This window comes from Alligator mississippiensis, chromosome 13, assembly GCF_030867095.1.
Source record: "Alligator mississippiensis isolate rAllMis1 chromosome 13, rAllMis1, whole genome shotgun sequence".
Lineage (NCBI taxonomy): Eukaryota > Metazoa > Chordata > Crocodylia > Alligatoridae > Alligator > Alligator mississippiensis.
In genome coordinates, this window is record NC_081836.1 from 42,181,862 (window position 1) to 42,198,026 (window position 16,165).

Below are 16,165 nucleotides of genomic sequence, written 5' to 3' on the forward strand. Positions count from 1 at the left end.
ATTTTACCTATGTGTCTGTGCTGTTCAAACCCATTACTTTACAGAAGCTGGCATAAACATTATATCTGACTCCATTTGAAAAGTCAACGAGCAACTGTACTTACTCTGTATGCTGTACATACCTCCACACTGCTATTCATATACAGATAACATTTTTATCAAAATAAAGCTTAGCTGAACATAATATCCTTTATAGGAAAAATGTATTTTTTTCCTTTATGATGGGCAATGATAGAGTGGTTGTGATCATGCAAGAAATGTAAATATACATAATACTCCTATTTTTTTCTTCAAGGTCTAACCAAAAAGCTCCACCAAAATCAGAATTAAGGTTTATTTAGTCACGTTAGAATGATGTTATAGCTGTGATGGTTCAGGAATTATGCAAGAGGAAAGGATTTTTTGGGGTAGTATCTTTTATTGGACCAACTGTATAGCTGGGATAAAGTTAGACACTCTTTCAAATGCAAAGTATTCCGCTTCACGTCCCTGTCTAACTTTTTCAGATCCTGAAGAATGCTTTGCATTTGAAAGCTTGTCTAACTTTATCTCAAGTATACAGATGGTCCAATAAAAGATTTCGCCCCAAAAAATCCTTAGCTCTTTGGTTTATTTAGTGTAATTCCATGAGTATGCCAAAGCTTGTACTAGCTTAACCTGCAAATCACCACTGACAAATGACTATATAAAGGCATCTATACTCAACAAGCGTGCTTCCCACATATTCCAAATTATATGTGCTTATTTTAAAAGAGAACCAAGACAGATAAGAGCATCAAAAGAATTCTTCCTGGTTCACACAACTAAGACGACCATTAATTGGCTTTCAAAAGCTTGTTTACTTCCAAATGCTGCCCTAATTACACCTGAGCTTGTTTACTTCCAAATTCTGCCCTAATTACACCTGAGCTATTCCCCTGCAGGCACAAAAAAAAAGATAAAACGTTATGGGGGGAAATGCAGTTGATATGTACAATCTTTAGTTCTTCATGAGCAAAAAATCCAACAGCCTGAAGAACTCTGCATACAAATCAGATAAGGTACAGTTTGAATCATCAAATTATATTTTAGACAGGTTTTATTGCCCATCCACCCAAAGAAACTGCAATGGTCCAGACTTCACAGATAATAATTAATCTTTTCTTCAACAGAATCTAACACCAGCCGTAAGAAGAAACTATATTTATTTTAAAAAATTAAATTCTTTAACTGTTTAATCATATACTCAAATTCCTTCAGATCACTCAAATGATGCTTTTGTCCTATTTTCTTTCATTTTTTAAATCACAGCTCATCTGCCTTTTCATTTCTGGCAACTCTGAACACCAGAATTGGCAACTTCTTCTGTAAATATGATTACTACGCCACATTGTAATGTCATTGTTATGCAACTTGAGAGCCTATGATATTATACAAAGATATATTACCTCACATTCCTTTATCTATCACGGTATCTTTTTTTTTACCAAAGGCAGGCTGCCGGAGGTTAAATTCTTGCTCTGCAGCATGCAACCAGAATTATAATTAAGGTGGCAGTGGCTGTCATTTTATTTTAAAGAAAAACAAAGGAACCACAGAAAAAATCTCCATAAATGTGAAAGAAGAGTGGTAAACATTAGGTGTGGTAAAACATTTCTTTACTTTCATAAGTTCAATCACCTCACTTTCAAGAAACACCTCAACTAATTTCTATCTACCTCTATAACAGCCTCCCAAGTTATACCCTTGATAACAGGGTACACACATACCTTTACATTTAAAAGTGATTACATATTTTTGCATAACATGGTGGGCATGTAATCACAGCAGCAAAATGAGGAAGGGCTTTGTTTTGCCAGTAAGATCATGGACCCAGACTAATAAATAGGGAAGTTAATTTCACACTGATGGAACTTAGCAAGTGCCTATTGCTAGTTCTCATTCCATAAGGGCTCCAGTTCTCTAGTAACAGTTCATTAGTTTTCTAATCTGGAGTAGAAAGTAGACTTCAAGGAAAGGCCACTAAAAGAAAGTAGCTGGAACCCCTAAGGTCTGGAACATTAGGAAAAACATTCTCCTTTATCACCTCCCTTATGTGAGGAAAGATCAGTTGGTTCCAACAATGGAACGATGACAAGTCTGCCAAAAAAAACCCTGTAACATTCAAGTTCACTGAACATTCACAACATGATAGGAACTGACCAGTTTATTTCATGATAACGTTCCCAGGTGAGTTAATAAACTTGTGTCCTAATAAAAATTGCACACCTTGTATCTTAGGTTTCCTTCTGTATGCCTGGGACAAAAAGTCATTTGCCTGTTGGGCAATACTCTCTCTCATTGAGCCAGGCAAGGAGAAAGAGATTAATAAATTTAAAACATAAGTTATGGACATTTGTCACTTACAAGGGAGAGAGAAAAAGTCACAACAGCTACAGTAATCTAAAATCACACTATAAAATGCATATATTCAGCTGCAGTAAAAAGGTTCAGCTGTTTTCTTCTCTCCAAAGCCTTAACTATAGGATGACAGGGTTTCTGAAGAACCAGAGGCCTGAGCAACTCCCTTTTGTGCTCCCTGGCCAGAAAGCATAACGGTGCAGGTCTGCCAGGGGACTTCATCTATCTCCATTGCCTGAAGCATTTCTAGTTGGAAGAGAATTCTGACCAGTTCAGATGAACATCTCTATCCATGACTTACTGTACCAGACAGATGCATGCTCAAACATGTGCGACAGAGCAGGCTGTGGCCTGGTACGGTAAATTAGCTAGACAGACCCACCCACTGGTTACTTGCTTATCATCAACGGAATTAGTACCCATGCTGAATGAATCTTAGCTCAAAGTCAGATGTGTTTGGGATTCTTGGATCTTTACACTGCCAAGAATACTAAGGCATTCATCTCACAGGTGACCACAAATTTTCTGTCCTATTTTCTCTTTAGATTTCAGAGACTGAAATTGATAAGCAGCTTCTAAGGAAAAAATATCATGAAAAGATTATTATGCTAAAGTAAATCACATTCTACCTTTTGATTAACTCGCTAGATTAAACAAAATTATTCTAGAAAAGACCGTAAGCTCATATTCCTTTCACAAAAGTATTTAAAAGGAATTAAAATTGTATAAGAAAAAATATCAGCTCTCTGGTTGAACCCTATGAATATCACCGTTAGCAAAGATCAGCGTATAGCGACATTCTCACATCAGCATCCTCCTAAATGGTTTTCATTGGGTTCTCTCTTTCCTAAGATGCATCTTTCCAGTCACCATTATTTATTGTGAGAAGTATGTCCCTGCTGTTGTACTTTTCTTCCCACTGTTCTAAATGTTCCTCCCATAAAAATCCTGAAAGTGCAATTACTAGAAGAGCACTTCATAAAATAGCTCTCACAGCTAAAAAAGTACACCATTACTGAGACCTAACAGGAAAAAAGTGAAGTAGAACACTGCACTTTATAGTCATTAGATAAAAATTAGTACAAAATGCCATCGGATATTACCAGATAACTAAGCCAACTGATTACAAGAAATAAACGTCATAATTACATAATAAAATGTCAGACATTAACACAGGTCAAGAAGCCCATGGTAAATTTTTCCATTAGCACATAAATGACTTTAGAGTCCAAGTCTTATTTTAAAAAATGACATGGCATTTAGAAACTTAATCCCAATTACAATAATATATAGAATCCTAAGTGCCTATATGATTTTTGAAAAATGGGACTTAAGTCACTTCTCAAAATCTGACTTCCTCCCGCAAAGGTGGGCATGTTATGAGAGTCAAAATACTGAAATATACAAGGAGAAAAGTGGGAAAAGAATGTTTATGGCACCTAAACCTTGACAAGAATCTGAGGAAGGGGTAAAAGGAGATAAAGAGGAAGTGCACTGTCCCAAAGGAAGGTTTCAGGCATAGCAAGACACCATCCAAATGTTAATACTTACATTGTTCCAATGAAGTGACAAAAATTCACAACAAGATTTGGCAATTGTAGATATAATTTACCACAAACTGTCCCTTATTAAAAGTCGAGCTTTGAACTGAAGTTCTGGATTCCATCTTTATATGAACAGAGCCAAAACCCTGGATCCAAATACCTCTGGTGGTATTCAAATTCCAAACTTTCCTACTTCTTGGGTACATGGTAAAGGACAAAGTGGGTCGGAATTTTCTGAATTTTTTATTTTGTTTTGTTTTGTTTTCTTGAAAAATGATAAATTTTCTGAATCCAATGGTTCACTACTAGTTTTGATGAACTTCCAATGAAACATAGGCATGGTCCCAGCACTGTTTCCTTCTAGCACACAGACCACCTCAGAGCTGTAGACACAAGGCCTCAGAGCCAAAGGTCCCAACTGGCCCTTACAGCTTCTAAGCCAGCAACCTGCCTGATATAGGCCTATTCATGCCTGCTTCCCACTCTAGTCAAGCAGACCAGAAAGACCCTCAGGACCTGTGGTGGTGGTGGTGGCAATCTGGGTCATCCACCCATTGTGACACTTTTACACACAAGCTGAGCCGACTGCCATACTGACCCTGATGGCCTGTGCCATGCATTTACCCTGAAGGGTGCCACACAGGACCATCTGCTTTGACATGATGGCAGTGGAGCAGATGCCCCTGCACAGCACCCTTAAGGGCCACACTTGTTACCTATTAAGGATGCCATAAAGGGTGCTGCAACCGGCAGTAAAGCACTGATGCGGAAGCATCACCTGGCTGAGCTGCAGCAGGACCACCAGGAGCTAAGGGTAAGAGCTTATGGAGATGCCTAGGAGGCTCTTGGTCCAGGGCATGACCTAAAAATGCACACTGCCAGGGATGGGTGGCCTGGTGGGGCACCTAGTGGTGTGGGAGACCCCAGGAAATGCCAGGCCAGTTATCACCCCAGTGAAAGGTGGGTAGGGGCGCCTTAATAATCCCAGCCCCCACAACTTGGTGGGTACAAGGACCAGGCACAGCTATGGCCAACTAAGCCTGCAGGGGAGTAAAACCCTGGAGGGCCTTGGTTAGGGATAGTTGTGTGGCCCTGAAAAGAGGGGGTCATGGTGAAGCCCAAGAGAGAGGGCAGTTGTGAAGTCCCTGACAGGACAGGGATGTAGGTGGCCCCACACACAGTAGGGTTGAACAGGAGTAGACCGGAAGGGCTGTGCATGAGGGGGGCTGAGTAGGGATGAATGGGGAGCAGGCCTGAAGGGCAGTCCCAGGGGCTCGTTGAGTAGGGCCGAACTGGGAGTCAGCCCAGCCTGAAGGGTAGCATAGGGGCCAGCCCGTGTCTGTAGTTGAGTGTGAGGATGATGAGAAGACTCCAAGGTGGGGCATGGTGTAGAGGCCCTAGAGTGGGTGTAGTAGGAACCCCATGTGTGGGGAAGAGGCCAAGGTATGTTCATTGATGCCTGAGGCCATAGTTTGGGCCAGAGGCCGAGTGGGGGGGCTCAGTCAGAGAGTTAGGAGCAAGTCCTGACCCCAGTAAGTCCTCTGCTACAAGGAGGCTGAGTATGGGTCAAAAGAACGACCTAGAGGTGGAGCACTATGACCTGCTGCTCCAGGGAGGAAGGGAGTCCCTATGAGACCCAGAAGCGCCAGTTGTGTGAGGGAGCATCGTATGTGTGTGTATCATCCACAAGGCTTGGGATGCAGTACAGGGGTAGTTGGAACTGCATATATAGGCCCAGGAGAACAGGGCCACCAAAAGGCAGCCTCCCGCCTAATTAAGTCAGCAATTTTTATTAATAAACAAAGTGTGGCAGGCAAGAGAGGCTGGTGGTTAGCCCAGAAAAAGGTGGGTGGGCCAACTTCTAACTGGCCCTGGGAAGGCCCCCTGATACAGCGGGGTTTTTTAATTTTAATGTAAGTAAACTTCTATTTTCTGTTTATTCTTTAGAGAAAACCTGGGCTTTTTTATTGGAAATCTCAACAAACAAAATTACAAAAATGAAAAACCAAAGCTAATTCAATCTGAGTGCTGAATCTACATATACATATGAAAGTAAGGCCTTGTACAGACATTCAGTTTCTCCTGGGAGAATCACTGGTCCCTCCAAGAGAAACACAAGTGTACAAATGTTTAAGACATTCTCCCAGAGTAAAAATGGCTGCTCCAAGAGAAAAATAACTTGCGAACAACCATGGTTAAATTACTCCCAGGAGTGTTTATGGGACAGTAAATGTCTGTATATGCTGTAAGACTTAGCTGCTAATACCTTTTTGCTCCAATTCTTCAGCTTAATTCAGCTGCTAAAACTTTTGGGTGCCCATACACGTTCTGACATGTTCTGATTAGAAGGCTCCACCACTCGAGTCTGCTTTGATGAGTTCTAATTGGAATGCTCCAGCATTCTGCGGTGTCTCATGTATTCTCTGTCCCACATTTCAAAATGGCAGTGGGTGTGCTTTAACTAAAGCTCATCAAACAAACTTTAAAGTGCTCCCGCCACCATTTTGAAATGTGGGACACTGAATACACAAGACATTGTGGCGTTTTAATTAGAGTAGCTCTGCAGAGCCGCTCTAATTAAAATGCCCCTTGCCCCCACCCTGGATTACATGTATAGGCACCCCTTGAGCCTGAATTATAAGGTAGCAGAAAAAGGTCTCACATGGAGGTTTAGGCCTGTAGCTAACAGACACTACAGCAAACAGGCTGCTGAAACATTTGAAACACCATTTTAGAAGTAGAGCACTAAAACAAAGGGTCTCACATATCCGCATGAAGGTAAAACTGAAGAACCTCCGCTACTATTTACATTGGTAGGAAATATTAGATTTTTTGGCTACAGCTCCCTTCAACAAAGAAGCATGCATATGCACTTAGGTGCGCAAGAAGTCATTACTGCAGAACACTGAATGGCTGCCTGTTTGCCTACAGTCATCGTATCACCATTTTATTAGTAGGGCCAAGTTCTAAAAATATACATAAGATTACCTCTATTCACCGAAAGAGCCTCAGTAAGATACTCAAATGATTGGAGTTATTATCCCTGTGCCTAAATATTTATGGTTCTTTATTCATAAACACTTTTAGATACCTAAAATATTTTAAGTGTTCCAATTCATTCACAAACAAAATAGTCATGAAAATATACCTTAAAAGTAGCATTGCTTACCTGATAAACATGGAATGCATTAGCAGCTTTTCCACGGAGAAAGACTGAGGGAATCCAAACATTTATAAGAGCGCGATTAGATCTAAAAAAGAGAATGTTCAAATAAAGGGTTATCTTTTCACATAAAAGTAGCAAAACTACAAAAGCAACTACCGCTGATGCTTTAAAAGTGTCCAAAGCAATCAATATCAGCCAACATTTTCTGAAACTTGAATATCACAATTCTGACAACATTTTGCACCTACTATACCTAAGAGTACCTCCTAGGTATACTTTAACTTAAAGAGTAGCAGGAAAAACAACTTCCTATATATCTTGTTTTCTTTGTGCATTTGACAACACTTTGATTATGCTGCAGAAGCACAGAAACTAACTTTACACTGTAAGTTTCCTCCTCTATGAAAAATGCCCCAGCCAATCCTAAGTTTCAACCATTTAAATGGCATTCCCTGAGAAACCTGTGGTAATTTAAACTGATTCTGACCAAAAAAACAAAAAAACCCCAACTTTTAAAATCTTAAAAGTAAAACTCTGACTTGTTACAAGCCTGTAGTAGGGTCGCTCCAGAAAATAATATTTTTTTTAGTATTATTTTTTATTAGACCAGCTATATAATTAGAAGAGGTATTAGACAAGTTTTCAGGCACAAAGTGCCCTCTTTGATGCCCAAAAGCTTATCCACGCCTTTCCCAACTATGATGCGAGTCCCAAAAGACCCCCTTTTCCTTCTTTTGATACAAGTCTAACATTTTAATCGGGCAAACTTATACCCTTAAAAAAGCAAACACCAAAATCTTCAGCAAATAAAGTAAAACATTAATTATAACAGTCATTCATTTATTCAACAATAATATACAGTCTGGATATGTCAATCCATTCCAACCAACTTCATTAACAATAATTCAGAATAATGTTTAATGATTTTTCTGTTTGCAAAGGAAGATATTCATTGGAATACAAAAATAAATCTCAAATGTATTTGTCCACTGCATTTTGTTTTGGTACATTTCATTATCAAAGTATTTGTATTATTGACAAGAACAGATGGTTAGTGATTTATTTATTTTTTAGCTTAGATGATATGTTCATCATGTCTCACACCAAGGGAACAAACCTTAGAAACCGAATTTAATTTATAGCTATGCTAACAGATATGATCCCAAGTTTTTAAAAACAGAGGTGACACAAATTCAGAACTTAGCATTAGTTCTGAGTCTCATGGCTAGATACTTACCAAATTTGTGGCAGAAATGGGCTGCACAGCGGCTCCTTTAATCTTGCTGATTCCCCCAGGCAGCCCACCGACCCCCCCACTGATTGACAGAGGACCCCCCCCCCCCCCAGTCCTGATCAGCAGGAAAGCAAAAACCATGATTTTAAAATATGACACCATTTTTTCCTCTCACCAGTCATTCCTGATTGGCAGGGAGGCAAAAACCGCAATTTTAAATATGGTGCTGTTTTTGTCTTCTGCCTCTGATTGGCCAAGGAGCTCTTGCAGCCTCACCGCTTGCTGCTGACCATCCAGAAGGCAAAAACAGCGCCATATTTATAACTGCGGTTTTTGTCTCCCCACCAATCAGGACCAAGCAGTGAGCAACAGGGTCCCTCTGCTAATCAGTGGCAGGGGCGGGGGAGGCGCACAAGGAAATCTGCAAGATTAAAGGAGCCTCCGCACAGCCCACTTCTGCTGCAAATTCAGACTTTGCATGGAATCACCAGGAAAAAAAATCCCAACTTACTAAAAATAAAATACTGGCTCCCCAATGGGAGCCAGTAGCTGCTGTAGCCCAGCTGCACAGCCTATGCGGGGATGGAGGAGGGACTGTCAGCACAAAGGGGAGTGGCCAAGATGGTAGCCACCTCTCCTCTCTCCCCCACTGATTAGTTGAGAAGGCTGATTTTCATGTGGCTCTGCCCCTCTATGCCGATCAGTGGCACAGGCTGGGGCAGCATGAAGGGCAGCCCTCTCTACCAATCAGCGATGAGGGGTGGGACTGCATGAAAGGCAGTCCTGTTGTCAAAACAGTGACAAGGGGCAGGGCTGCCAGGGCCCCCTGGCCAATCAGTGGAGGAGGAAGACTCACTGCAATAAACCCATGAAAATGGAGGTCAGCATCACACTCAGCCTGCAAAACTGCCCATCTGCCGCCTTAATTTAGTTAGGTCCCTAAACATAACCACTGGTTTCTTTTGATAAGCATACTGATAGTTGCAATTAGTATAAACTTCAGCAAACCTCTTTAAAGGAATCATTCCTAAAACGCATGTTGCTACATCTGCTATTAATTTCTCTTGCCAGATCTCTCTAATTTATTTTTCAGTATCATTAAGCATAGTATATAAAGTCTGAATCTAAACAGGAATCTACAAAATTATTTGGTTAACAAACAAAAACTGAAAAACTTTCTTTCCAATTCTAAACCTTTTTTCAGTAATGCAAGTAACTGTTTCTTCCCATTCTGTTCAGTTTCCTTTTGCTATAATACTTTGTATATGCATGATTTTTTTTATAAGACCCAAAAGAACCCAAGAATCTTACAGGATCTATATAACAGGTTGAAAAATATACTTGAAAAATGTTTGCCAAATGAAAGGGTATTTTTCTTCTAGTTCTCTAGAGCAGAGGTTGGCAACATTTTTGGGCAGAGTGCCAAAACACTGGCAGCCTCAATTTGCAAGATGTTGGCATGCCTGGAGCACAAGGCGGGGGAGCCGCAAGGGGCCTGATCCTTGTTGTGGCAGCATAGCCCCAGCCCCTTCCCCACCACTTGCCCCAAGGCACATGTGCCAAGCAAAATGCCTTCTCGTGCCATTCTCTCTCACCCATACCAGAAGTTGCCTACTAGAGGTTGCAAGGATCAGCCCATTCATAAGGGCTAAATACAGACAGTCTGAATTGATTCAGCTGCAGAGATTAAACTGACTAACAAGTAAACAGATATTTACTTTTTGCAGCCACATGCCTGCAGTGACTCAGGCCAAAAGCCAGGGGGGTGCTTGAGCATGGCTCTCTGGCATGTAGCCAGCATGGGCTATGTGTTTGCTTCCCCTTCCTGCTGCCCCCTGATGTCTCTGGGATTTGCAATCACAGAAGCAAGACTCTGAAGGGGTGCTCATCACTTCCTCTTCCTGCTCCCAGGTGCCTCCAGGATTTGTAATCCACAGTTGCAACCAGCAGTAAGTTTAGCAGGGCAGGGCAGCTCTGTACTCAGGAGTAGCGGGGTTTAAGCCCCCTCTCTGGCCCCAGATGAAGTTTGCCTGGTGGGGAGACAGTCCCTGCCTCCCCGCCCCCTGCTCCCAAACCCTTCTCTGCTGGAGCAGGCAACACAGCCCAGACCAGGGCTGGAACGCATGCTGGGATGCTGGGGGATGCTGATTAAACTTGAATCAGGAAGGGGTCTGAGACAGAAGTTTCATAAATTGGTTTGACCTGTATCAGTTAAGCCCGATACTACATTCACCAAGGTTTATCTTAAACCAGTTTCAGCTATTTTGAACATGGTTTATGTGCACTGAACTTCTGTTCTGTTACAGGCTTAAACCAGTATCTGATGACTGAAACCAGTTTATGTATAACTTCTGTTTCTAGGGAAGAAGCTCAATATCATCCTCAGAGCTGTAGCCAGACACTTTGGCACCTGATGCAGGTCACACACAGAGCAACCCCGACATGCTACTATGTAACAATATATTATGTATTACTATTTCCCTTTTTTTGATAGAAGACACTTGTATGATACAATATGGGAACACCTTAAGTATATACAAATACACATATAGCACAAAACAACATACATCCCCACACAGTTGCTGTAGCCTCTGCATGTCCAGCATCACACATTAAAAGAGGCAAGAACTTGATGGAAAAAATACAATAAAAAATGTTTATCCCTCCTGCCTCTACCCTCATGACTGCTCTCTGTATCTACATGCAGGCGGTTCCTTCCAGGGCTGGGACAAGCCAGGCATATTTGGTGCCTGAGGGTTCAGCTGGGCTCAAGCTGGCCTCTTCTCAACATGGGACTGGGGCAGGAACTTGGCCCATTCTGCTGGGAGTTGCAGTGGCAGGGCAGGGTGGGCAGCAGTGCTCAGGTGTGTGCTGGGATCGATCCATCCTGCCTCACAGGAAGTGGCCTGTGAGACCCACTCCTGGCTGAGACTTAAAGCGAAGTGGTCAGGAGTGGGAATGGAGGTGGGAAGGCACATAGGGAGAATGGAAGCTGGGCTCTGTGTGCAGCTGCTGCTCTCAAAGTGGTAGTACCCACTTTCCCTGGCCCCTCTCTGCACAGGGTTCTGTCACTGTCTATATGGTTTGGCACCCCCTGTGGGAGGGCATCTGGTGCCAGTGCATTACTAGCACTGCCCTTACTGCAGTACTAGTCTCCCTACATAGGGGACTCCATCAAATATGGCTGATGTTGGTATGGAAGTAAAGACTTGGTACTGGATGCCATCTCTATATTTTTCTGGATCCCCTAACAAGCAGGAAAATGCAGCTGGTGCTGAATATAGAAGCCCACCTGCTCAGAGAAGTGGTTCTACTAGGGAAACATCTGTACTCATAATGGGTACTGACTGCCAGCTTCTTATTTAAACAAATTTTAATCTTCAGTGTGTTAAGTAGGTGTGGCCCTCTCTCTGCATATTGCACCATTACAATTTAGATCACTGGTAACATTTAAGCCTGCAGTCCTGTGATTTAGTTACAAGGACATCAGATGGGATCTCAACTGCAAACTTTGACACCTGCCTAATTAATGAGAGCCAAAATTTGCTATAGAAGTAAATCATGCTGCAAAATAAATTTGCTTTCCTAAGTATTTTCTAGGGGAGGCTAAGTGGTAGTGGGCAGCTTCGCGAGTAACTATTGTGGTGTTTTTGTATTCTTTATTAAATATTGTTTTATAAATTTGTCCAATTTTAAAGAAAAATGGAACCTATCAAAACAACATCAAGTTAGTTGATGTCTAGTCATTGACTATACACCCTACAATTAACACTCATTACTAGTTTTATTGTCAATCTTAATTTCAGGAGCAACATATTAACAAAGCTTGAAAAACCCTTCTTATGTGTAAAGGGTATTAGGGGTGCACCAATAAAGATTTTTTTGGGTGATACTGATGGCCGATTCTTAACCAGCCGTATCAGCCGATACCAATCCAATTGCTGATATGTAGCCTGACAGCTTGGAGAGCAGCATCTGGCTGGTAAGTCTGTGGGAGGGAAGGGGCATGTGGGAAGGAAAGAGTGAGGGGGGCAGATCGAGGCCCCGATAGTGAGGGAGGGAGTGGGGCTGGGGCAGAGCCAGCTTCTGCCTAGTGGGGCAGGGCAGGGCACAGGACAGAGCTGTGGGCGGCTCATCCGGGAGTGCATGGAGATTGGAGGGGGGCTCCCCACCACAGTGCAAACCCCCAAGGGAGATTAGTGCAAGGGGTGAGGGTGGGCTCAGGGCTAGGAGCTGCACTGGCCTCTTTCCAGCTGAGGGCCTGGGCTAGGGCTGTACTCGGGTTGGGTGGGGACAGGATGGATGGTGGCGGCACTGGGAAGGGGGGCTATGGGGAATTTTGGGGTGGCTGTAGCACATCCTGTAGCTTCCCCTCCCAGAGCTGTCTGCCCCGCCCCCGCCCACCCTGAGTGCAGCTCCAGCCCACCCCACTACTGGGAAGAGGCTGGCACAGCCCCTGACCCTGAGCCTACCATGGGCAGCCTGCCCTCACACTTGGCACATAACCAGGGGACACATGCCCCCCATGCCTCCCCCCGGGGGTGCATGCTGCAGTGGGGAGCCTCCCATCCTTCTCCTCCTCCCTCCACACCTCCTGGATGAGCTGCCCGTAGCTCCATCCTTCACGCTGGCCCACCCCAGCTGGGCAGCACCTGCCCCTGGCCAAACCCCACTCCGTCCCTCAGTGTGGGGGCCTCAATCTGCCCCCCCCACATCCCTTCACCCCCACAGACTTACTGGCTAGACACTGCTCTCCAAGCTGCCTGGCTGCATTCCTGTCCACGTGAATGCTGTGGCTGCACGCATGCACATGGCATTTATCAGTGATATTATCAGTTATACCCACCAAAAAAAGCCAATTCCAATAATGTAAATTTTCCTTTTAGCAGTGCCTATCCAATATGAACCAATATACCGGTGCACCTCTACAGGTAATAATTATGGTATATTGATGAACTCCTGAAGGTTCCTCAATTATTATACTGCTGCTGTTCTATAGACAAATTAAGAAAACTTGCTAATAATAATAAAAAAAAATTTAAGCCAAAGAACTGGAAGTATATTAATGACTTCCTCAATAGCCAGATAACCCAAAAAGATTGATTTTGGGGGTCTTGTATGTTTAACTGTTGGTATAGATTGGATTACTTAAATGTCATTTATTGCATTAGTGTAACATTAATAGTTCTCCAAAAATTAATTACAAAATGTTTCAAATTCTGTATTTTCAGAAAGCAGTAGAATTTAAACTATGGGGGGGGTTAAGCCTCCATAAGTAACAGTATCATATTAGTTCCAACTTTTTAAGATGCTGTGACAGGGAACTAAGGTGTGCCTGCTCCTTCAAGAGCAGAGGCAGTTTAGCTAGGGAGCCCTGAGAGCTAGGCAGGGCTCCACAGCTGCAGGTTGCCTTGGCAGCAGGCTAATCAGGTTATTAGCTGGCACCTGCACCTGGTCAGCTGACTGGAAGGAAACAGGGCCCTGGGCACATATAAGCCTCAGGGCTGGGAGTAGCAGGGGGTTAGTTCTCTGTCAGCAGCCAGGGGGAGGGAGCTGTTGCAGAAATGCTACTTGGAGATGCTTGGTTGCCTATTCTGCTGCTGGTAAGACTACTGGGCTCTAGGAGCTCCTAAAGTATCTGGGGCTAGGAGGCACGCATTGTTGAGGGAGAAGCTCACCTTCTTAAAGGGGCAGAGTGTGATCTCCAATGTTATTGCTGTTGTTATGATATAGCCCAGGGGCTTGTATTTGTTATTTGAATGCAATGGACTGCAATGAGGCTATTTGGGGAAGAGGAGGCCTCATGAGGTTTGCAAGGAGCCCAGCACCAGTGAGGGCATTGCTACAGGGGGTGGAGAGATCCCGGCATCAGAAGGAGCCACTACTGGGACCAAGGGCTCAGTGACAACAGGAGGCTGAGCTAGACTGCAGCCTCATCAAAAGAGACAATGGTTATATATAATCAGTGAGGCATGGGACATCATAAAGGGATGATTTTGGAGCCAACCTTCTATCCCATAAGGCTTAGGGTGTCTTGAGAAGCACTGACTTTGAGTGAGACCCAGCAAGGGATCCAAGATCATCAGGATCTAGTGGGACTCAGCAGGACCATAACCACACAAACTTTGGGCAGCCTCCCAACTTGTTATTTCAACAAGATGTGGCAGGAGAGATTTAGAAGGTGCCTGCAGGTCGGAGCAGGCATGGTCACGGAGCCCCAGGGTCATCACAGCTATCCCTGGGGACCCCGCGCCAAGACAGATGCATAAATTAACTTTCCATCAGTTAGTCATAGGAATTCCAGAAAAAAGGAAGAAAACTGCAAACAACACGGTAACACAACTCTGGCAAGAGTGCCAGATTGTTAGTGCAACTGTATTCACACTACACTTAACACTGTTGTGTAAAAAGGACGTCTTTTTTGTGTTACACTAATGTCCGTTTTCTTCAGAGGGATAATATTTTTAAAAGAATATTACCAAAGAGGAGGAAAACAAAAATTACTTTTTAATTATATCATTAATCCTTATCAATAGGTACCTACTGAATTCACAGAAGAAATAGAGTGCATGGCGACTCCTTTAAGCTCACATCTTTCACCATGTACACCTTGCCCCTTGCCCCCACACTTCACTGCTTAGTGGAGGACCCTACTACTCTCTCCTGATCAGCAGGGAAGATAAAACTGTGGTTTTAAGCATGGCCCTGTTTTTGCCTCCCTGCCAGCAAACTGCAGGGCCATCCAGGGCCCCTCAGCCAATCAGTGACAGAAGGCAAAAATGAAGCCATAATTAAAACTGCAGTTTTTGCCTCCCTGCAGATCAGGAGTGATCCACAAGCAGAGCCCTCCATCATTCAGCAGAGCTGGGGGTATGGGGTAACCTGCAAGATTAAAGGAGCCACCATGCACTGCACTTCAACCATGAATTCAGTAGGTCTCTACCTATTAGCCTTCTAACAGGGATTTTGTCAGCTACAATTTGTAACAGACCATTGAGCTAAAAATATGTATTTCAAGAATAAAATAAGCTCCCAAAGAATCCTTAGTTTAAGCATTAATCTGAATCTTCGAACCCAAGATTACTTCAAAACAAGACAAAGCTTCTGAGGCTACCTTCGTTATTTCCAATTATGAACTACACAACTGGTGATTCACTTATTGGAGATAATATAAGAAAGGTGAATAACAGGATTTTATTAGTTGTCCACAAGACAAAATTTTGCATAATCACCATTTACTACAAACTCACATTTCGAAATCTGACAAACTCTGGTCTTCAGATGTTTGACTCAAATCTCCAGGGACCTGCCATAGCAAAAAGAAAAACAACCACAATTACTATGCTTTCTATAAGTGAGGCTAGATGCTATATGGAAATTACTACATTTAGTTTTTAGCATGTAACTGAAAAGCTGCTATTGTAAAAGAATAAAAGAAAAAAAAGACTGTATTAAGGTAACATAATGCAAACATTCCATCATTGTGCATCTGCAGTTTCACCAAACCAACTGCTAATTCCATTTAGTACAAGTACACAACTTTTGAGACAAAGAATTAACTAGAATCCCAGACCAAAGGAAAAGGAAAAACATGACCTCAAACAAAGTGCATAGTATATGTCAACATCTGTTAGAAGAGATGAAGGATTAAAACCTGGTGAATGTCGTCATTATACCAAAAAGAAATGCTTTTCAATACAAAAAGGACACATGATTATTTCTTTCTAATTCAGCTCTTACAAAAAAGTAGTGTGTGTGTGAAGCTCTCTTTTGGGAGAGGGTGAGATTTAAGGAGAGAACCACAGAATTTGTACTTACTGAACAAGCAATACTTGTGAGATA

At 42.8% G+C, this 16,165-nt stretch overlaps 1 protein-coding gene across 4 annotated transcripts in view; it reads right to left on the reverse strand.

The window, feature by feature from the left end:
• Positions 1–16,165, reverse strand: part of SNX29 (sorting nexin 29) — a 454,827-nt gene that overhangs the window by 217,667 nt on the left and 220,995 nt on the right. For all 4 annotated transcript variants that reach the window (XM_059716635.1, XM_059716634.1, XM_059716637.1 and 1 more), the window contains 2 exons: positions 15,574–15,629; positions 7,093–7,174 (listed from right to left, as the gene is read on the reverse strand). In XM_059716635.1, the coding sequence (XP_059572618.1) occupies positions 7,093–7,174; positions 15,574–15,629 (138 nt within the window). The remainder of the gene's footprint in view (positions 1–7,092; positions 7,175–15,573; positions 15,630–16,165) is intronic.